Source organism: Chiloscyllium punctatum, chromosome 23, assembly GCF_047496795.1.
Source record: "Chiloscyllium punctatum isolate Juve2018m chromosome 23, sChiPun1.3, whole genome shotgun sequence".
Lineage (NCBI taxonomy): Eukaryota > Metazoa > Chordata > Chondrichthyes > Orectolobiformes > Hemiscylliidae > Chiloscyllium > Chiloscyllium punctatum.
Genome location: NC_092761.1, coordinates 85,860,817 through 85,884,152, shown reverse-complemented (window position 1 = coordinate 85,884,152; position 23,336 = coordinate 85,860,817). Strand labels below are relative to the sequence as shown.

The 23,336-nt window shown below is 44.2% G+C and overlaps 2 protein-coding genes across 5 annotated transcripts in view; one reads left to right on the top strand and one right to left on the bottom strand.

Annotated features, from left to right (window-relative positions):
• The first annotated feature begins 4,866 nt into the window (after positions 1-4,866).
• Positions 4,867-13,627, top strand: LOC140494014 (uncharacterized). Its single transcript, XM_072592946.1, has 4 exons — positions 4,867-4,879; positions 6,427-6,542; positions 7,272-7,347; positions 11,839-13,627. Exons 1-4 carry the CDS (start codon positions 4,867-4,869, stop codon positions 13,134-13,136), a joined length of 1,503 nt encoding a protein of 500 aa, XP_072449047.1. The 3' UTR covers positions 13,137-13,627.
• An 850-nt stretch (positions 13,628-14,477) lies between these two features.
• Positions 14,478-23,336, bottom strand: part of tmprss5 (transmembrane serine protease 5) — a 48,364-nt gene continuing 39,505 nt past the window's right edge. For all 4 annotated transcript variants that reach the window (XM_072593363.1, XM_072593362.1, XM_072593365.1 and 1 more), the window contains 4 exons: positions 20,305-20,403; positions 20,074-20,216; positions 18,857-19,009; positions 14,478-16,665 (listed from right to left, as the gene is read on the bottom strand). In XM_072593363.1, coding sequence (XP_072449464.1) covers positions 16,642-16,665; positions 18,857-19,009; positions 20,074-20,216; positions 20,305-20,403 — 419 coding nt within the window. In that variant the 3' untranslated portion in view covers positions 14,478-16,641. The remainder of the gene's footprint in view (positions 16,666-18,856; positions 19,010-20,073; positions 20,217-20,304; positions 20,404-23,336) is intronic.

Below are 23,336 nucleotides of genomic sequence, written 5' to 3'. Positions count from 1 at the left end.
ACAAGCTGTCTTTAAAAGTGTTGTGAAACTATAGAATGCTGAACATTGGATATATAGAAAATATAGGTCAGGGATTAAACAAATGTTTGGATTTGACATGCCCAAATAGTACAAGACAGTTCCTAACATATTGTTCAGTGGTGACTCAAACCTTTTTATAATTTGCCAGCACATTCTTGGATTTCAATCAAAGTTTCAACATCTTTTATCAAATAAGTTTCAACTAACTGCACTAAGGAACACTTGAGAACAGTACATGATCCCAGTAACTCTGTGATTGCCTCTTGTTTTATGAGAATCAATCTTTTTAAGGAGCTTTGAATGTGCCATTATGGGTACTTTTACATGTGGTTTAACATTGCCCCAGGATCACCAGTTCTGGCTCCAATATTGTGTTGTCGGGAGAAACAAAACCAACAATTTGGTTGGTGGCAACCAACAAAAGTGGGGTGGCACGGTGGCTCAGTGGTTAGCACTGCTGCCTCATGGTGCCAGCGACCTGGGTTCGATTCCAGCCTCAGGTAACTGTGTACAGTTTGCACATTCTCCCTGTGTCTGTGTGGGTTTCCTATGGGTGCTCTGATTTTCCTCCCACAATTCAAAGATGTGCAGGTTAGATAGATTGGCCATGCTAAGTTGCCCCATAGTGTTCAGGGATGTGTAAGTTAGGTGCAGTAGTCAGGGGTACTGTAGAGCAATAGCGGAAGGGAATGGGTCTGGGGGGGTTACTCATCGGATGGTTGATGTGGACTTTCTTGTTGGGCCAAATGGCCTGCTTCCACTCTGTATGGATTCTACGAATAGAACTTTGAGTTTATATTGTAACATTCTGTTCTCTGTTAGGACTTCTGGCTAAATTCAAGTTGTGTTGAGTATTTTGGAAGGTTTCTGCCCAAGGACTATTGAGATTTTGAACCATATCTTGTCAAACTTGCCTCATTAACTACTTACCCCATCCCACCAGCATCTCTCGTGCCCACGCCATTGTTAAAAGCTCATTGTATATCTGGGCAGGTACTGTCCGGAGCTGCCCTGCTCAATTCCTGGGATTTACTCCGGGTGCAGCAGGCGCGGGAAATCAGTGTACCACTGGGAGGGCAGGGACCTGGTTGGCAAGCTGGGTTACATGGTGCAGAGCTTGGACTTACTTCACCACACGCATTCCTATTCACACTGCCCACCGCCCCAGGACCGACCTGTGGTAGCACCCTCTGTGACTATAACCAGCCGTGGAGGCCATGACTTCAGACCACGTCAGCCTGTGTGAGGCTGCCACCCAGTTGAGAGTAATCTTGATCACCTTCTCCACTCCGCCAGTGTAACTGCTGCTCTCCTGTGGTAAGTCTTCTCACCGTTGTCTCACGCTCCCTCTCCTTCTGCTCCTGTAGCCACTTCCCACCAAGGGTCATGCTCTACCACTCTCACTATTGGCTGCTGCATCTTCCCTCACATGCTGTCACTCATGCCAGCCCCCTACAGCTCTGAATGCTGTTTGTGCTGCCCTAGTCATACCCGCGTGACACTTTCCCACCTGCACCACCAGCTGTGCCACCCACTTTCATCTCCCTTAATACCTGCCTCTAGCTCTCTGATTGAGGAGGCCAACAGCCAACAGTGGGGCAGAAAGGGTAAAGGTACATGGTACCTGACAGTAAGCCCCTCACTCAGTGTGAGGGGAGCATCCTGACTGAGCATCCCGAGCGACTGGCACGTTATTTCAAAGCTCATGCCATGGACTGCCCTTGGCTTACTGTTTTGGCTTACCTGATCAAAGGCTATTTCTGTTGACCACAGATTATTGCTGACAATAATCTGTAGCTTTTTGTGCCTGCAGTAAATGGTAAGGCAAGGCAGCAGTCAATGAGCCTTGTAGCTCTGGCTCAGGGGTCAAAGAGCGGTAAGGCAAGGCAGGGGTGGTGTGAGCATCCAGGCAGGTTTGGTGTGAGTGAGTGCTGAGACAGTCTGGAGATACACTCTGCTCCAGTCCAGGAGCTGGGTGTGTGTCCCTGAGCACACAGTATCCTTGCTGCAACATTACAATTGTAGCTACTGGTGCAGCCCAAGGTACAGCATTGAATTCGAATTACGATTAGAATTAAAATTAAGTTTATTCTCACTTGTACTCATACAAGTGCAGGGAAAAGTTTACAACATCGCTGTTTACGGTGCCATCTTAGGAACAAAAGTACCTAGGTACAAGATCTTGGGAATAGATTTCTGGTCACCTATCTTACTTTGGGTTGGCTGTTTATGCCCCATTATGGTTCCCTGAAGCATCATGTGATATTTTACAATAAGCAGAATTCTGGAGGAGTTCTGAATAGTTCAGTATTACCGTCCTTCATTCCATCTCAGATACAAGGTACCTAGGTACAGAAGTTGATAAAATGTGGAGCTGGAAAGGCACAGCTGGTCAGGCAGCATCAGAGGAGCTGGAGCATTGATGTGTCAGGTCGGGATTCTTCATCAGGACCGAAGTACGAAATCTTAAGAACACTCAGAAAAATAAAAAAACACAGAACAGATGGATCTTGTAAATGGATCAGAAATGCACCATGAGGGTCCTTTAGTCACTAGCACATGTCTAATGCCAGTAAACATTGGCATAAAAGGAAAACAGCCAACCAAAGAAGGAGACGTTAAGATAGGTGACCATAAACCTTGACAAAGGTATGGCATGCCTTGAAGGAGGAGAAAGGGATGGTGAGATAGTGAGTGAATTCCAGAACTGATGTCTTAGAGGGCTGAAGATGCAGCCGTCAACAATGGACTGAAGGAAATGGACAATTCACAAGACTGATGTAGATCGAGCTCAAAATTCTTGGATAGCTGGAGGGGTTTTTGGAGGTGCGGGGAGAGGTTGTAGGTAGAATTGAATCTGAAATTGAGAATTTTAAAATTGAGGCATTGTGGGAGCAAGATCAAGATAAGTCAACTGGCACAATTTGAGTTTGATTTATTGTTGTCACATCTTGTGAGAAACAGTGAAAAACACTGTTTGGCATGCTTACTTGCAGGTTATACCATTCAAAATGCATCAGGATCACAGAACAGAGTGCAGAATACAGTTGTTGTGGTTCTGTTCGCCGAGCTGGGAATATGTGTTGCAGACGTTTCGTCCCCTGTCTAGGTGACATCCTCAGTGCTTGGGAGCCTCCTGTGAAGCGCTTCTGTGATATTTCCTCCAACATTTGTAGTGGTTTGAATCTGCCACTTCCGGTTGTCAGTTCCAGCTGTCCGTTGCAGTGGTCGGTATATTGGGTCCAGGCCGATGTGCTTATTGATTGAATCTGTGGATGAGTGCCATGCCTCCAGGAATTCCCTGACTGTTCTCTGTTTGGCTTGTCCTATTATAGTAGTGTTGTCCCAGTCGAATTCATGTTGCTTGTCATCTGCGTGTGTGGCTACTAAGGATAGCTGGTCGTGTCGTTTCGTGGCTAGTTGGTGTTCATGAATGCGGATCGTTAGCTGTCTTCCTGTTTGTCCTATGTAGTGTTTTGTGCAGTCCTTGCATGGGATTTTGTACACTACATTGGTTTTGCTCATGCTGGGTATTGGGTCCTTCATTCTGGTGAGTTGTTGTCTGAGAGTGGCTGTTGGTTTGTGTGCTGTTATCAGTCCTAGTGGTCGAAGTGGTCCTAGTGGTCAATGGAACCACAACCCAAAGGACTAGCCACACTACCATACATCAAGAGCATTTCCGAACTGACAGCCAGACTACTGCGACTACTAGGACTCATAACAGCACACAAACCAACAGCAACTCTCAGACCACAACTCACCAGGACGAAGGACCCGATACCCAGCATGAGCAAAACTAATGTAGTGTACAAAATCCCATGCACGGACTGCACAAAACACTACATAGGACAAACAGGAAGACAGCTAACGATCCGCATCCATGAACACCAACTAGCCACGAAACAACATGACCAGCTATCCTTAGTAGCCACACACGCAGATGACAAGCAACATGAATTTGACTGGGACAACACTACAATAATAGGACAAGCCGAACAGAGAACAGCCAGGGAATTCCTAGAGGCATGGCACTCATCCACAGATTCAATCAATAAGCACATCGACCTGGACCCAATATACCGACCACTGCAACGGACAGCTGGAACTGATAACCAGAAGCGGCAGAGTCAAACCACTACAAATGTTGGAGGAAATATCACAGAAGCGCTTCACAGGAGGCTCCCAAGCACTGAGGATGTCACCTAGACAGGGGACGAAACGTCTGCAACACATATTCCCAGCTCGGCGAACAGAACCACAACAACGAGCACCCGAGCTACACATCTTCTCACAAACTTTGCAGAATACAGTGTTACACCCGCAGAGAAAGTACAGAGAGAGACATCAGAATTAATGTTTGAGAAGTCCATTCAAAAGTCTGATGGTGAGCAAGTGAGACTAAGTGGAAATTAGATGAACAGCAGAGATTTGAGAGGTCCTAAAATCGATTCATCATTAACAATTTATGAAGTGGGTGCCCTTTACCCAACTAATTTGTTTTGGATCAGAATCCAGCAGCACATGAAATGAGTTTTTACAATGAGAAGGCAGCCGTAATGAATCTCATCGCTCTCTCTTTTCTGCTGGTTGAAGAATTTAGCATCAATGTCTTACCAAATTGACCTGCTGACTGGTTGGTAGTGTATCTACTCACTTGACCTGCATGTGAATGATAAGAGGAAGTAGGATCTTGGCCTATGTTTGTGATTTGGGTGGTGTGCTGCTTTACAAAGTTAAACGTAAAGTTGACATTGTCTGCCTTAGACTGTCCTCTCATTAAAGAGAGATGGGTGGTGGTTTAAACCAAGGGTCACTGTATCTCAGGCGAGGGGAGAGGTTGAGAAGATGGTCCTTCGTGGTAAGCTCAAGCTGAGGAGGGAATTAAATTACCACCATTGATGGTATCCTACATAATAAACCGACTGTCCAGCCAACTGAGCTAAACTGAGCCCTGTACCAACTATGTAGCAAACCTTTCCCAGAGCAATTGAGGGCTCTGAGAGAGTGAGAGGGAAAGAGAAATAGACCAGATGAAAATGTAGCATCAATGGTTCAAGTAAGACGATAACTGAGGTATATTAAAAAGTTCTCTAAAATTTAAACATATTCAAAATGCAGCCAGAATGCAAGTTATTCTCAGCCAATTGATAGGATGAGTTCAAAGAGAGTGTGTAGAAGACTAGGCCAGATCAGAATGAATTAGTGGAGCAGGCTCAAGAGGGCTGAATGTCCTACTTCAACTGTTTCTTCTTCCTAATGTTGGTCCGGCTTTCCTCAATCCAAATTACACCAATGCTACATTACAGTTCACATGGGCTTCTATGACACTCAGTGTTCTACAACCCCGAACCTAAACCCCAGCATTACACAGACAGAAATCAGTCAGTAATTGGTCCTGTAGAAAGCCCAGAACAGGCATCATCTTCTTGAAGTCATTTATCTCACTGAAGTTTGAAAATTAATGATTAAATTCTAACTAATCATGCCCAACATGTTTATGAAGGTATAATTATGCTTTTCCAGTTGAAATGCAACAAGTTCTGATGACATTATAAGAAAATCAAAACAAAATACAATGTACATCTCAAGAATGGAAAAACAAATTGCAAAACCTTTTGAGTAAGATTCCAGAAATGGTGATTTGTGCAATTTGCAGAGCAGAGTAATTCTGCCTGTTGAGCCTAATCAGCCATTTAATAAACTCACACCTCAAAGCCATTTTCCTGCACAATCCTCAAATGCCTTTAATATCTAGAAATGAACCAATTTCTGTCTTGATCATAGTCAGTCACCGAACTTTTACAGCCCTTTAGGGTAGAAATTCGAATGATTCATCAGCTTCTAAGTGAAGAAATGCAGCTTGGTCCAAAATGGCTTGTCCCTTATTCTGAAATTGTGTCTCTTAGTCTAGACACGTCAGCAAGTGGTCTTGCAGGATTAAAGTTACATCAATTCAGAAGTGACGTAAATGCAGCAAATTTGTTTTCTGGTTACAGTATAATGTTTAAGAGGCATCTTTACATTTACATAAGCAGGCAGGGAATACAGGGATACAGACCACTTAAGGCAAAAGGCATTTAGCTTAGAAAGGCATCATGTGTTGGCACAGGCTTGGTGGGCCGAAGGGCCTATTCCTGTCTTGTACTGTTCTTTGTTCCTTAGTCTCTTGTACATAGTTGTAGGCGAGGGGTTTGCAGAGCTACGCTTGCATTCTGTGTTTGAGGAAATCCAATGTTACTATGTTCTATCAGAAAACAGATGCAAACCAGTGATATGCGAGTTTCCTGGGGAAAGGATATGGTGCAGCTCCACTCTTATATCCACCTTACACTAAAAATATCAGGGAACCACCAGTTGACAAATCCGTAGTTTGAGAAACTAACCTGTATGCATTTTGCTCTCTAGAACTTGTTCTGGAAACTGAAATGCTGTACAACCTGTCACAGTCTCCACATATTCAAGTCGACAGACAAATAGAAATACCAAACCTGGCTCCTCTCCCATCAAGTAGCAGCATCCAGGTATGGTGACCTTTTTCTTATGATTGCATCTTTTGAAAAGCGTTGTGCTTGATTGTTTTAAAGAGAGGGACAGACAGGTAGGGCGAGCTGAAGAGCTTTAGATGAGTACACATGGGAATATGCTGATGAAGCCATTTCTGAAGAAGAACTTATGCTCAAAACATCGACTCTCCTGCTCCTCGGATGCTGCCTGACCGGCTGTGCTTTTCCAGCACCACACATTTTGACTCTGATCTCCAGCGTCTGCAGTCCTACTTTCTCCTACAAATGGGAATATAATGACTGGCACTAGCCAGTTGATTTAAATGTCTGTGTGCTGCTAATTCAACGCTTAACATCTGAGCAAGTATAGGCCCTAAAGTAGAGAATTGCACAGATTTGCAATTCTCAGCGGAAAGAAATGTTTCCTTATCCCAGTCGTAAAAGGTCAATCCCTTGTCCTGAGATTATATGACCCCCTAGTTCAAAACTCTCCAGCCAGAGGGAGCAACCTCTGAAGTCCTCAAACATCTATGTTTCAATTATATCACCTCGCATTCTTCTAAACTCCAGAATGTGTGAAATTTCTTAACGTTGAGATTTCTCCCCTTGATGTGCACAGTAGTTTAATCAGCAAACATTCACAAAATGAGTACTAGCTTATTACATGTCACTAAAAGCAAATACAATGATAAGATTTAGAATTTCTGAACAGTAAGTCAATGGATTTTCTCTTTTCCTTTATTGTAGAATAGCAAAATAATTGCTGATATTGCAAACATTGAACTGCAGAATATGAATCTGGTGTCAAAGTCTGGGGTTAATGGTGAGTATTTGCGTAGAGCTCGTGCTGCGGAGTGTACCTTATGTATTGTACTGATGTCAAGAATCTGAGGCCAAGTGAGGAAAATATTGATCACAGTAAGGGCTTGCTGGTTTTTAGGCTGTATTTGAAAGTGACCTTGATTCTCATTATTAATTCATCAGTTACACCATCCAAGATCTCCACACTTATATTAGCTACTCTCTTTTTAAATACCTGTAAAAGCTCATACTCTTTGTGTTTATGTTTATTACTATTTTAGTTTCACAATCAGGTTTCTCCTTCTTTATTAGCTTTTGAGTCATCTACCTCTGGTTCCTAAAATAGTCATTAATATTCTGGCCTACTATTAATTTTAGCTGCTTTGCATGCCTTAGTTTCTCATTGACACTCTCCTTGACTGCCTTTGTTAACCATGTTAAAAATCACATAACACTAGGTTATAGTCCGACAAGTTTAATTGGAAGCACTAGCTTTCGGAGCGCCACTTCATCAGGTGCCTTGATTGGTTCATCCTTGTCACCTAAACCTATTGACATTTAACAGCAATTTTCTCCAACATGGCGATGGAGAAAAAAAGTGTGGGGAGGACAAATATTGGTTAAGTTGGCTCACTCAACCCCTTCTCAATGCGTCAGCAATTAGGACCTGGTTGTGAAGGACCCGAGGCAACATGTACCATCTATTAAAACTTTTATATAGTCAGTGAACAGACACTTAAAGGTCTCAGCACAAGTCTGGCCCAAATACCTGTCTTCCCAGCAGGAGAGAAAAGTGATTTGTTTTCAATAGAGAAACAATGGCAACCTTCCCCCTGTGTCTAGAGATGGGCCTATCATTTGTTCAAAGCTGGGACCAATCAGGAATGGCAATAAGGAGACAATGAAAACAACTATTATAATATTTTGAGCAGTTTTAGGTGCCATTTTAAAGAAAGGCGTTGAAGGGGATCCAGAAGAGGTTTACAAAAATGATTCCGGGGATGGAGGGCTTGCCATATGAGGAGCAGTCGAGGACTCTGGGTCTGTACAAGATGGAGTTTAGAAGGATGAGGGAGAATCCGGATTCTGAGAGGCCTAGGTAGATATTTCTGCTAGTAAGAGAGACTTGAACCCAACGGTACAGCCTCAGAGTGAAAGGATGTCACTTTAGAACTGAGATGAGGAGGAATTTCTTCAACAAAAGGGCGGTGAATCTGTGGAGTTCACTGCCATAGAGGCCTGTGGGCATCAAGTAACTGAGTATATTTCAAACAGAGATGGATTATTTCTGGATCAGTAAGAGGATCAACAGTTACAGGGAGAAGGCAGGAGAATGGGGTTGAGAAATATATCAGTCATGATTGAAGGGTGAAGCAGACTCAATGGGCTGAACGGCCTCATTCTGCTCTTATATCTTGTGATCTTTCCCCCTTCCCTTGCCTCTGAAGAATTCTCCTCTCCCGTATTGCTCATTCTAGCCCTTGAAAATAGATTTAGCAACTCAGCATTGCAGTTTTGAAGAACAGAGGCAGCACGGTGGCTCAGTGGTTAGCATTGCTGCCTCACAGTGCCAGGGACCCAGGTTCAGTTCCAGCTCTTGGGTGACTGTGTGGAGTTTGCGCATTCTCCCCATGTCTGAGTGAGTTTCCACTGGGTGCTTTGCTTTCCTCCCAAAGTCACAAAATAAGATGTGCGGGTTAAGTGGTTTGGCCATACTAAATTGTCCCGAAGTGTCTGGGGGTGCACAAGTTAGAAGGGGTTACTCATGGTTTAAAAACCCCATGCAGGGTTATGGGTCGGGGGTGTGGGATGCTCTTTGGGAGGGTCGGTGTAGTCTGAATGGGCCAAATGGCCTCTTTCTGCACTGTAGGGATTCTATGAACAGCATTCAGGCTCCAGCCAGACAATGGTAACCTCAGGCAGGACAGGTGAGATGCCTTGGACAAGAAGCTCAGTGAGCAGCTGGAGCAAGCAAACATTCCTCGCCAGCGAGGGATTACCTCTGAAGGTACTCACACCCCATTCCATGTGCACACCACTGAAGCCGACCCTAGGATGTGGTTTTGAAGTCAAAGTCACTATTGACCCATACCTCTCACCTGAGAGAGGGGCAACTGGTTGTTTGTTCAATCAGAATCTTCACAGTAATCTCAGTGAGTCTGGGAACTGGGCCCACACTGGTGGCCTCATTTTGCATTTTACTTTACGATGAAAGTGCCAATGATATAAGCAAATTCTACACAGTCCTACTGGAGATAAGGCTGCTCTCATCTCATTGGAGAGAGTGAGAGAGAGAGAGAGAGGTGACTGGTGTTGAGTTTAACCTAAGGGTCAGTATGCCTCAGGCAAGGGGAGAACTTGAGAAGGAGAGTCCTTCATGGTAACTTCAGGCACTGAATCCCCACTGTGAGAACATCCACATTGAGAGGCTGTCATCTAGTTAAATGAACGAATCCTTTGAAATTTTGATTCATTCAAAATGCCTACTTAAATTTAGAATTAAACCGTTACTGTCCAGACTGACACAAGCAAATTGGTCACTTGAATGAAGTGTCAGATGGAAGTTGGCACCAATGATATTTCACACTGACTTTATTCAACCTCTTCTGGCATCTGTTCACTGATCTCCCTGTGTGAGTGCGGCTGGTTATACGTTTTGCATTAGAGACAGGTTGGTACCAAAATCTGACATCTAATTCCACACCCCTTGCCACTAAGGATGGCCTTCAGATCTTCAGCCCCTACCTCTCTAAGAGACCTCTCCAGTCCCCCGCCACCTAGCCAAACTAATCCTCACCCTTAATAACTTTTTCTTTAACTCCTTCCACTTCCTTGAAATCCAGGGGGTAGCACCAGGATGGGCCCCAGCTACATCTGCCTCTTTGTTGGCTATGTTGAACAGTCCCTGTTCAGTACCTTCACAGGCACTGTGCCCCAACTCTTCCACCATTACATCGATGACTGCATTGGTACATCCAGACTGAACTGGAACAGTTTGTCAACTTCGCCCACAACTTTCACCCTGCCCCTCTCAAATTCACTTGGTCCAGTTCGGACATCTCCCTCCCTTGTCTTGACCTCTCCATTTCCATCTCTGGTGACAGTCTCCATGATGTTTACTATAAACCACAGACTCACATTACTATCTGGACTACACCTCCTCCCACCCAGTATCCTGCAAGAGGTCCATCCCATTGTCCCAATTCTTCTTCTTCCGCCACATCTGCTCGGATGAGGAGACAGTCCACTTCCAAGTATCTCAGATGTCCACCTATCTTGAACAATGTGCTTACCCTGCTCTTGCATTCAGACAGCTCTCCACCGCACCCCCTTCTTCCCACACTCCCTTCCCAGTCCCTCCCCAGCCCTTCCACCCTCTCAGCCACCTACAGGATTCATTCCTCCCATTGACCAACCAGGTCATACCGTTTACCTGTCTTCACCTCAGAGAACATCTCCGGGACACCTGCACCAATAAACCCCACTGCCCTGTGGCTGAACATTTCAACTCTCCCTCCCACGCTGCTGAGGACGTGCAGGTCCCTGGCCTCCTCCATCGCCACTCCCTCACCACCCGACGCCTGGAGGAAGAACGCCTCATCTTCCGCCTCAGGACTCTCCAATCACATGGCATCAATGTGGACTTCACCAGTTTCCTCATTTCCCCACCCCCCACCTTACCCCAGTTCCAACCTTCCAGCTCAGCACCGTCCTCATGACCTGTCCTACTTATCAATCTTCTTTCTCACCTATCTGCTCCACCCCCCACTCCAACCTATCATCTTTACCCCCGCCTCTGTCCACGTATTGTACTCTCAGCTACCTTCACCCCCAGCCCCAGCCCCCTCCCATTTATCTCTCCACCCCTGAGGCTCCCAGTCTCATTTCTGATGATGAGCTTTTGACGAATTTTCCTGCTCCTCGGATGCTGCCTAATCTGCTGTGCTTTTCCAGCACCACCCTGATCTTGACTGTCTTCACCTATCCCCACTTCACCACCCTGTCCCTGTCACCCTCTTGTTTTGCAGTTCTCCCAACACCCACCCCTAGTCCTGAAGAAGGGTTACACCTGAAGCGTTGACTTCTCCACCTCCTGATGCTGCCTGACTTGCTGTGTTTTTCCAGTCTCTTGATGCTATCTGGCTTGCTGCGTTCTTCCAGGCTCCCGCTTGTCTGTGAGGGTTGGAGTTAAAGCAGCTTAAGATAAGCCAAATTATCATGTATATTGTACAAATTAATGCAGTTTGAACAAACACCTTGTGGTCTGACCTGAGTTTATGTGGACAGACAAATCCACATTAAAAACCTTGGAACCAATCCCAGAGATAGTTACAGTAAAACTGGTTCCTGCCGCTTAATCTTCCAACTTTTTCTCTTGATAATTAGTCAATGCTCGGGTCAGCTAAAAAATATAGATTGGATTAAAATACAGTAAGGTCCTTATAGTGATGCCTGGAGCTCACAAGTATGATGTAACATTCATCTACATTCTTAAATATGTTTCTGATTGTAGATGATCTCTCCATTGACAGAAGGGAACTCCTGCAGCACCTACTAGAACAAAATTTTAACAACGTGAAGAAAATATTAAAGAAAGAACACATTGCTATGAACTTTGTGGAGGACTACACTTTGCTGCACATGACTCTTTTCACCAGGGATGTGGAACTTGTCAGGCTCATACTGAAGTATGGAGGCTCTGTCAATGCTCAAACCTCCAGAGGGTTGACACCTCTGATTATAGCCGTACAGCATGGGTGTGAGGATATCTCCAAGTTACTTATTGAAGAGGGAGCTGATGTGAACCTCACAGATGAGGACAACTGGGGACCTCTGCATTTTGCATCTCAGAATGGGGATGACCGAATTGCTCGGCTGCTGTTGGACAAAAACGCTGACGTCAACATCAGGGAGCATGATGGGTGGTCTCCACTCCACATGGCATCGCAGAATGCCCATGAAAATATTGTCCGAATTCTCTTCACACGCCAGGCCAGTGTCGATCTACAGGACAGGGACAACCGCACCGCTCTACACATTGCAGCCTATCACGGCAATTACAGCATCGCCAAGCTTCTGATTGGACAAGGAGCTAATTTAAACAAAATACAGGTTGGCTTCAAGACACCGATCCATTTGGCTGCTGAAAGGGGTTTCTTCAGAGTTGTCAGGCTATTGGTGAACAGTGGAGCTGACGTTAACTGCCTGGACCATTCTCACTTCAGCCCTTTGCACTTGTCAGCTCTGAACGGCCACACGGGGATCTGTAGATATCTCCTGAAACATGGAGTGAATATCAACCAAAGGTCCTTACAGAATTGGACAGCCCTGCACCTTGCCTCTATGAAGGGACAGATCACAACCATCCACTTGCTAATTGAGAATTTCTCAGATGTTGATGTTGGTGGTGACAGAGAGTGGACCGCTTTGCACTTGGCGACATACTACAACCACAATGATGTTGTCTCAGAGCTCCTAGTCAGTGGCGCCAATCCTGATGCCACGGATGTGTCAGGGTGGACCCCCCTCCATCTTGCTGCACACAAGGGCAGACTCTGCTGTCTAGTGAAGCTACTTGACCATAAAGCCAATGTGAATGTTGCCAATAGGTTCAGGTGGACCCCACTGCACTTGGCTGTGCTGAATGGGAATGCTGCTATTGTGAAGAGGCTGATCAGGGAAGGTGCCAATCTGAAAGCCGAGGACATGTATCAGAACACACCACTCCAGCTAGCTTTGAAACACCAGAAACAAAGTGTAGTCAATGTACTTACAGGGGAGGAGCCATCAAATGACTACACCACTGACTGAACCCCAGAGTCTAACATAATGAATGCAATGACCAAGAGGCAGCAAAGAAAAATGTAGTGTGTAAGAAAACAATTCTTCCATATTTAGTTTAAATTACTTCAATTCAGGCTGGACTATTATAGCAAAATCCCCTTTGTCAAGTCAGTGTTAAGCATGCACCGACTCACAGGGCTCCTATCTGACACTGTCGGTCCAAACTGCTTAGAACATCAGTGGAAATGGGAACTAAGCCTTCAAGTCTCCTCTGCCAATCTGATCATCTTACTCAACTCTGACAGTCCCGCATTATCCCCACCAACCTTGTTTCTTTCCTTCATGCTTACAATTTGCTGACTCGATCTCACATAAAGTGAATGATTCCATCATTCTGAATATTAAGCCAACAGAGACAAACTGTGAATCTTTTTGAGAAGCTTTGTGAATGGATTGAGTGGACATATGAGCCAGGAGCAGCAGTAGGTCACTTGGCACCTTCATCTTGCTCTATCATTCAAAAGGATCATGGCTGATTTGGTTGTAACTTCAAATCTGTCATTCTGTCCTGTCTCATTAACATTTAACCCCTTTGTTTACCAAGAAACTACAGGTCTTTGTCTTTGTCTCAAAGACATTTCTCTCAACACCTTTAGAGGATGAAAATTCTAAAGACTCATGATCTTCTGCAAGAAAACATTTAAATTTAACCCTGTCTGAATTGGTCAACATTTTGTTTTTAAACAGTGACCTCTGGTTTGAGATTCTCCCACATAAGGAGACATCCTTTACCCATTCATCCTGAGAGGCGTCATCAGGATCTGATATGTTTTAATCAAATTGCCTCTTATTCTTTGAAAATCTTTCTTTCCATTCCCCCTTTCCTCTGTTTCCATGTTTTCCCTCCCCTTCTCTCTTTATCTCTCTCCCTTAATTCTGCAGTACTAATTCTCCCACTCTACCTTTGCAACAGTCTGTGAGCTCATAGAATCATAGAATCCCTGCTGTGTGGAAGCAGACCATTCAGTCCGTTGAGTCCATACCAACCCTCCAAAGAGCATCCCACCCAGACCCACCCCCACCCTATCCCCACATTTCCCATGGCAGATCCACCTAACCTGCACATCTTTGGATTGTGGGGGAAACTGGAGCACATGGGGAAACCCATGCAATCACGAGGAGGATGTTCAAACTCTACACAAACAGTATCCAGAGGCTGGAATTGAACCTGGCTCCCTGGCACTGTGAGGCAGTAGTGCTAGTGACTTGGAGTTGGGAGTGTGGGATTGGTGTATCTGCATCAGTGCCAGAGAACATTAAAAGATAAATCGACGCACAGAAGGCTCGTGAGAATGAATAAAGGAACAGTTTAATCAGAAAAACAATTTATTTGTATTCCAAAGGCAAGCAGTATACAAAACAAAGTTCAATCAGGGAAATAAGTGCAGCTTGGACTTCAAATTGCCCATTCCCATTTACCCCCTATAACATTTACCACCAAGAATCTATTCCCCTCTCTTTTAGAATGAGTCAATGCCCCTGATTCCACAGCCTTCCAAGGTGGAATTCCAGTAAGGAAGTTTAGGGCAGGTAATTGAAAATTTGAGTAAAACAGTTTAATGAAGCATTTTGAGGGAGGATCAAAGATTAGAGAGAAGGCAATGCTTGGGAAGTGGGATTTAATGAATTTGTGCCATTTCCTGGGAAGTTCATGCATTGACTGGACAGGAGGCCTATTGATTTAGTGACTGGCACACCTCCAACAGGTTTTTTGGCAAAAATTACATTTTAAAATTTTTGGTTACTATCTTTAAATATTAATATATTCTGAACATCTTTTCTGGAATTCATGACTAAATCTTGTATTTTTTAATGTTTATCTCTTTGAATGTTTTCATTATGCCTGTAACAATTTACATTTTAATGGAATTATAGAGTCATTGCAAAACGGAAGATTGCCATTTGTTGAGCTCTTTGAAGAGCTCCCCAGTCAGTCAGATTCTCCTGTGGCACTGCACGTTTATGTCTCTGTGGTACACATCCATCTTCCCTTGGAAACCAATGATCATCTTTATTATAATCCCCTCATAAACAGCGAGTTCCAGTTCATCGCCACTCTAAATATACATGTATATTTAACCATTAGAAAACCCTTAATATATTAAAATGTTACAGGAACACAATCAGAAATAAATTGACATTGAGCAATGGACATATGAAAAGGCAGCAGTAGTAGGCCATCGATCTCCTTGAGCCTGCCTTGACATTCAATAAGATCAATAGTTGTGTTTTGAATTCCATATTCCCATCTCACCTTTCTATCAAGAATTGACACACTTCTGTCTTAAAAGCATTCACTGACCCCATTTCCATTGCCTTCCAAAGCAGAGAGCTCTTGTAAAGAGTTATTAGGTCTGGTGATCAAAAATATGAACAAAAAGTATGAGCATTTCAAAGGAGGAACGAGAAATAGAGAGAAATACGCTTGGAAATAGGGAGCATTAACCTCTGCATCTGATGGCATGGTCATTAGTAGTGGAGGTCTGAAACTCAGGGATGCATAAGAGGCCTATATCTCTCTTGTTCTATCAGATGACTACCAGATGTCCCCTTTAGAGAAAAATAATTCTCCTCATGTCTGGCTTCAAAGGAACACCTCTTAATCTTAAATTATGTTTTTGAATTTCAGTCATCCTCAAAAAAGGAAACATATTCTGGATATCGACCTTATTCAGTTCCCTCAAGATCTCATATGTTCCAATAAGATAAGACCTCATTCTTCTAAACTCCAATGGATATACGTTTAACACATTCCACCTTTTCCATCCACAGTGGGGTTAAAAACACAGTGCTTTGGCACCAGACTTCTGCAGCAAAAACTCTGCTCTGATACATGTGAACAAAGTAAAATGCTCACAAAAAATTCAGAGGTTCTTAAAGCCAAAGTATTTGGCCACAATACCAACTGGTGTGGTTTCACATTACCATGTAGTTATTAAGGATGGCCATGCCACATCTGTCTTGTCCATAACATTCTCAAAGATTTGTACTGCAAACAGAGAAAGACCCCCAGACAGTAAATTTGTGAAGTTTGCAAAAAATGTCTTTTAATTTTTGATTTTTGATGTGGTGAATGTCAAAGTGCTTAGACTCATGCAAGTAACACGTATCAAACCTTGTTAATTTAATGGGTTTTAATTGTGTGAAGAACAGTTTTTTTTTAAGAATGGAGTTAGTCTTGGAGGTTGTAACTGACTGCGTTGTGAACTCTAATTTCCCATTATGGGAAAACCAGATTACTGGACACAGTTTAAAAACAAAACACATACACAATTTATCTCACTCAGTGAGGTTAAGGTCATATTTTGTTTCTTCTTTTTCTCATAGTGAGAAAATAATCCATGCAGTTTCTCCAGATCTTAAAGTCAGGGAACAGCATCTGTGTGAGCCCTTCAGCTTTCTCGGAGTCACTGGCTTGTCTTCTTCAATGCATTACCTCCCTCATGGTGTTTAGAAGACTTGAGAATCTTTTCTAAAAGGCGGAGGTATCCAAATGCTAAAAGGGGGAACAGAATACACAATCAAGGTTTTTATTCCTCCATAAGCGATGCAGGGACAGAAGGAGGCCACTCAGCCCTGAGCCAACTCCACCAATCAACGGATTCATAACTGGTCAGCACCTCATCCACATCCACCTCCCCTACCTGTGTAGCTATTGATTGTTTTGCTGGTCTATTTAATCAATTATGGTTAAAGCTGGTCAATTATTCAGGGTTAATAGTCTTTATCAGATTGTACTAGGAGTAAACTGTTTGGTTGGTTTACTGGGCTTGTGACAGTCATTAGCAAAACCTTTGCCTTCAAAAACAGATAATTGTCTAGATTAATTTTGACTGAATGGAAGGTCATGGTGGTTGTTAAAATTAGCTTCACTACTCATGGATTAGGAGAGAGGCAATACGTCTATGTTCACTATCCCAGGCTTTCTAATAGAGAATGTACAGAAGTGGATGTCGGTCAAGACATGTCTCAGCTTAGTTGTGAAGCCAGTCATGGTCCAATAGCTTGTCGAAAGCCACGGTTTGGGTGCACATATGTGCAAGTCTATTTAAATCAGGTTATGTCCCCACCATTTATAATGGGTGTGTCCCTGTGAACATGATTGTCCCCGTATGTGAGACGGTCAGTTTAACTCAGCAAAGCTCTTGACTGTGAGGTCACCTTTGTGAAGCTAAAAAAAACACTGAATTTTCCAGTCTGGACTTTAGTTTAATTCTGACACTTCGTCACTTATTACAGAAATGCAGAGCTGACTTCTTGAGCATAACTGAGGAGCTTGTGAGGTCCCTTCAGATGCTGCGCTCACATAGAGGCTCCAGGTTATTAATAACTGTAGTGAGCAGCAAACCTCAGAATGTTTGTGTCTTTTCTTGCCCCATCTCCATTCTCTTTGATTCTGGAAGACTAACTTTTCTATCATTCAATCTCTCCTGGCTTTTACCCATCATGGATCTTCCATTATGTCCTTATCCAGTCCACCCCAAGCTCAAATCCTATTTTGTTTCTAATATTTTCCCATTTTTCTAATATTTTTCTGATGGAAGATCACAGATGTGAAATTTTAACTCTGTCTCTCACAGAAGCTGCTGAACCTGCTGAGAGCATCCACCATTTACTGTTCTTTTAAAAAACTTCACTAATTGAACAGGCTGAGAAAGGACATTAGAGAATTAGATAAGGTTAGGGTCAGAGATGGAATAAGCGTTAGGTTAAGGTTAGAGTTAGGGTTAGGTTTAGGATAAGTGTTAGGTTAGGATAGCCCTATCACATATGGTTTTTTAATGGCAATCTTGGCAACTTGACAGTCATCAGTTCTGATGGATTTATTCCAGAATCATTTGTCATGGTGGGATCATGAACTCCCATTTCCAACTCTCATTAGTTCCTCTGGATTACCAGACCAGCAGCATAATAGTTGTGTTACCATATGCTAGTGTGTGTGTGTGTGTGTGTGTATGTATTTTGGCAATGTCTGCAGAGGGAGAAACAGAGTTAGCATTTTGAGTTTGGTGTGATACCTCTTCAAACCTCACACTGAACCTGAAATGCTCTCTGTGTTCTCCGCTCCACAGAATTTGCCAGACCTGTCCAGCACTTTCTGTTTTTGTTTAATTTTGTAGCAAGTGAATATTTTACTTTTCATTAATGAGCTGTTTTCCACTTTTATATGTCTTTGCATTTTTATACCAGAACAAACTAGCAAATAACCATAAGATTTTTCCCAAAGTACACACAAAGCTTAGACTTGATTCCTGACAATTTTTGCAATTGATATTAATGCAGATGCGAAACAGTCAGGGCCACTTTATACTTCTTTTAAAAAGGTAGGTTTTAAGTGATGGATAATAAATTAGAAAGCTTGTTCAATCCCAGCCATTTTGAAAGATAGATGGATTGAGAGGATAGAGATGTACTGGGCGTGACTATTAATAATGTCGAGAGTGTGTTGCTGGAAAAGGTCAGGCAGCGTCCGAGGAGCAGGAGGATCTACGTTTCAGGAACCTGAAACCCGAAACGTTGATTCTCTTGCTCCTCAGATGCTGCCTGACCTGCTGTGCTTTTCTGGCACCACACTCTTGACTCTGATCTCCAGCATCTGCAGTCTTCACTTTCTCCTTGTGACTATTATTAATGAAGGACAAGAGCAATAACATTGCCCTTGAATTCTCTCAAAGTGGATTGCTTACCTCAATAGTGCTGTATATCCAATCCAGGAACTCAGACACTTTTGTGTAAACTCCTGGGTGATTGGCTTCAGCACAACCAATGCCCCAACTCACTACTCCAGTCAACTGCCAAGCTTGGACGTTCTCGCACACCAAAGGGCCACCACTGTCTCCCTGCAAGATATATTCACAGTCATTGCTCAGTAAATCCCTTTTGTTTAATCTATTTGTTCATGGGATGCATGTGTCGGTGGCTAAGCCAGTACTTATTGCCTGTCCCTCTATGCCTTTGCTAAGTGGGTGGTGGAGCAGGCAAATCTACAAAACTATTAAGGGGAAGAGTTACACTGAAGGAATGGTGAGATGATTCAAATTCAGGATGGTGTGTGCATGGCTCAGAGGGGAATGTGAAGGGCTTGTGGGTGGCTGCAGAAACTATCCCCAAATGAATGCAAATGGTCAGTCTCACTCAGAGATGTGAGAAATGGAAGAACAAACTGCAATGGTAGGGGGGGGGGACCAGCATTTGAGTTAAGGTCACAAAACAGGGCAGTATAGGAGGAACTACTTCTGTCTCAGGTACAATATGTTTCTTGGTAGTCTACCTGGGCTACGTATGTTTCATGATCCAATAAGGACTATAGCCACTCTATATGGAACCTAATGCTCAGAAGAACTCAAAAACCTCTAACCCACACAGAGACAAACATTCCACCCACTAATGTCAGAGCAAATAACTTAGATTAACAGATTCACGTGACGAGAATGAGAAGCCAAGTAATTTTCAAATAAAAACGCAAGTGCTGGAGAGACCCAGTGGGTCAGGTAGTGTATGTGGAGACAGGCACAGAGTTAACACTTTGACTTCATCACTTCTGAAGATATCGGATTTAAAACGTCAACTTTCTTCTCTACGTACAGGTTGTCAGACCTGTTGAGTTTCTCCAGCACTTTCTGTTTTTAAACTGAGTTGATTGCTAATTTTGGCGCTCATATTCCAGGCTTAATCTTGAAATGAATCAACAAAGACATTTCAACTTGTACTGCTCAACATTTGCAACTGAAAACTGAAGTTCTGAGGGGGAGCCATATTGGACTGTAAAAGATTAATTGACTGCATGGATGCTGCCAGACCTGCTCAACTTCATCAGCATTCTCTTATTCCAGATTTCCAGCATCTGACGTAACTCGATGGTATTGAAATAATTTCCAGTCCATGGTCAATGAACTCAACTTACCTGGCATGCATCAACTTTGCCCTCCTTATAACCTGCGCAGAACATCCTGGAAGTTATGGCACCATTGTACATGCAGCTGCTGTTACACAGCTCGGTGCTTATGATTGGGACAGAAGCTTCCTTTAAAATATTTTCTGTTTGATCTGGAAGACACAATCAGCAATGAGTGAGCCATGTCCAAAGATTCCCCTACGTTGTAAACAATCTGTGCATGGTGCCTCTCACACTTACAGGCATCTAGTTTTGCATGACCCCAGCCAGTTATCCAACACTGTTTGCCTGGTGTTATCTGTTGATTGTATCCTGGCAGGCAGACTGCTCTGACTGTATCTGTAAAAGAGGAGCAATGTGGCGATCAGACTGGGAATCTGAAATAAAGAAAGAAATGGACCCCAGCCTATATGAGAGAAAAAGGCAGGATGATGTTGCTGATGGAAACGTGTAGGAACAGAAGAGCATGACACTGTCCTATCCCCCCTAGTCCAGGAACTCCCCACATACATTTGGGACATCACCCATGCCCTCCACCTCCTCCAAGACTTCAGTTTCCCTGGCCCCCATCTTCACCATGGATATCCAATCCCTCCATCTGCCATGACCAGGGCCTCCAAGCCCTCCGTTTCTTCATCTCCCGACGTCCCCACCAGTACCCTTCCACCGAGACTCTCATTCGTTTGGCCGAACTGGTCCTCACCCTTAACAATTTCTCCTTCGAATCCTCCCACTTCCTCCAGACCAAAGGGGTAGCCATGGGCACCTGTATGGGCCCCAGCTATGCCTGTCTCTTTGTTGGCTACATAGAACAGTCCATCTTCTGTAGTTACACTGGCACCACTCCCCACCTCTTCCTCCTCTATATTGATGACTACATTGGTGCCATCTCGTGCTCCCGCAAGGAGGTTGAGCAATTCATCAACTTCACCAACACATTCCACCCTGACCTTAAATTTACCTGGACTGTCTCTGACACCTCCCTCCCCTTCCTGGACCTCTCTATCTCCATTAGTGACGACCGACTTGACACTGACATTTTTTACAAACCCACAGAGTCCCACAACTACCTGGATTACACCTCTTCCCACCCTACCACCTGCAAAAATGCCATCCCGTATTCCCAATTCCTCCGCCTCGGCCGTATCTGCTCCCAGGAGGACCAGTTCCATCACAGAACACACCAGATGGCCTCCTTCTTTAGAAACCGCAATTTCCCTTTCCACGTGGTTAAAAATGCCCTCCATCACATCTCATCCACATCCTGCACCTCCGCCCTCAGACCACACCCTTCAACTGTAACATGGACAGAACCCCCCTGGTGCTCACCTTCCACCCTACCAACCTTTACATAAACCAAATCATCCAACGACATTTCTGCCATCTCCAAACGGACCCCACCACCAGGGATATATTTCCCTCCCCACCCCTTTCCGCCTTCCACAAAGACCATTCCCTCCGTGACTACCTGGTCAGATCCACGCCCCCCAACAACCTACCCTCCCGTCCTGGCACCTTCCCCTGCCACCGCAGGAATTACAAAACCTGCGCCCACACCTTCTCCCTCACCTCCATCCAAGGCCCCAAAGGAGCCTTCCACATCCATCAAAGTTTTACCTGCACATCCACCAATATAATTTATTGTATCCGTTGCTCCCAGTGCAGTCTCCTCTACATTCGGGAGACTGGACGCCTCCTAGCAGAGCGCTTTAGGGACCATCTCTGGGATATCCGCACCAATCAACCACACTGCCCTGTGGCCCAACATTTCAACTCCCCCTCCCACTCAGCTGAGGACATGGAGGTCCTGGGCCTCCTTCACCACTGCTCCCTCACCACCAGATGCCTGGAGGAAGATCTCCTCATCTTCCACCTTGGAACACTTCAACCCCAGGGCATCAATGTGGACTTTACCAGTTTCCTCATTTCCCCTTCTCCCACCTCACCCCAGTTCCAAACTTCCAGCTCAGCACTGTCCCCATGACTTGTCCTACCGGCCTATCTTCCTTTCCATCTATTCACTCCACCCTCCTCCCTGACCTATCACCTCCATCCCCTCCCCCACTCACCCATTGTACTCTATGCTACTTTCTCCCCACCCCCACCCTCCTCTCATTTATCTCTCCACCCTGCAGGCACTCTGCCTCTATTCCTGATGAAGGGCTTTTGCCCGAAACGTCGGTTTTCCTGCTCCTCTAATGCTGCCTGAACTGCTGTACTTTTCGCACCACTCTAATCTAGAAGAGCATGATAGGCCATTCAGCCCATCAAGCCCACCCAGCCATTCAGTATAATCATGGTTGATCAAACACTTCAATGCCTGTTACCCACCCTATTCCGATAACTGTGTACTTCATTGCTAATCAGAAATCTTTCACTCTCTAATTTAAGCATACTCAAAGACATTGGACTTGCATAAGGGTCCATAGATCCCTGAAACATGTGGATAAAATGGTCAAGATGGCACACAGCATAGCTTGCCTTCTTCTGCCGGGTCATCAAATATAAAAGTTGGCAAATTATGTTACAGCTGTACAACACAATACAGCACAGGACAAGCCCTTTGGCCCACCAAGCCTACACCTATTGCCAGGTCTTATTTAAAACCGCTCTCTATTGCTCTTGTGCAGTTTCTATCTCTCTGTTTGCCTCCTGTTCATAGGGCCACATTTGGAATATTGTGTGCTTTGGAGAGGGTGCAGGGAAGGTTTACCAGGGTATTGCCTGGTCTGGAGAGTTTTAGTTATGAGGAGAGGTTGGATAATCTTGGATTGTTTTCATTGGAAAGATGGAGGCTGAGGGGTGACATGGTAGAGGTCTACAAAATTATGAGAGTCACAGATAGGGATGGTTAGACAGAAGCTTTACCCTAGAGTGGAAAGGTCAACTACAAGAGGGCACCAGACCAAGAAGAGAGGGGGAACGTTTATGGGAGAAGTGTAGGGAAAAGTTTTCTGAATCTGAACATACTGCCAGTGAAGATGTGGAAGCAGGGACATTAGCAACATTCAAGGAGTAATTTGATAGACACATGAATGGGAGGCGAACAGAGAGATAGAAACTGCATAAGGGCAATAGAGAGCGGGGTTTAAGTAAGGACTGGGAATAGGTGTAAGCTTGGTGGGCCAAATGGTTTGTTCCCGTGCTGTATTGTATTATATTGACTGACTTTCCTCAGGCCTATGGGGTAGAGGATTCCAAAGATTCACAACCCTCTGAACAACAAAACATTCTTCTCTTTTCAGAATGAAGTGCCAACCGTCTTATTTTTA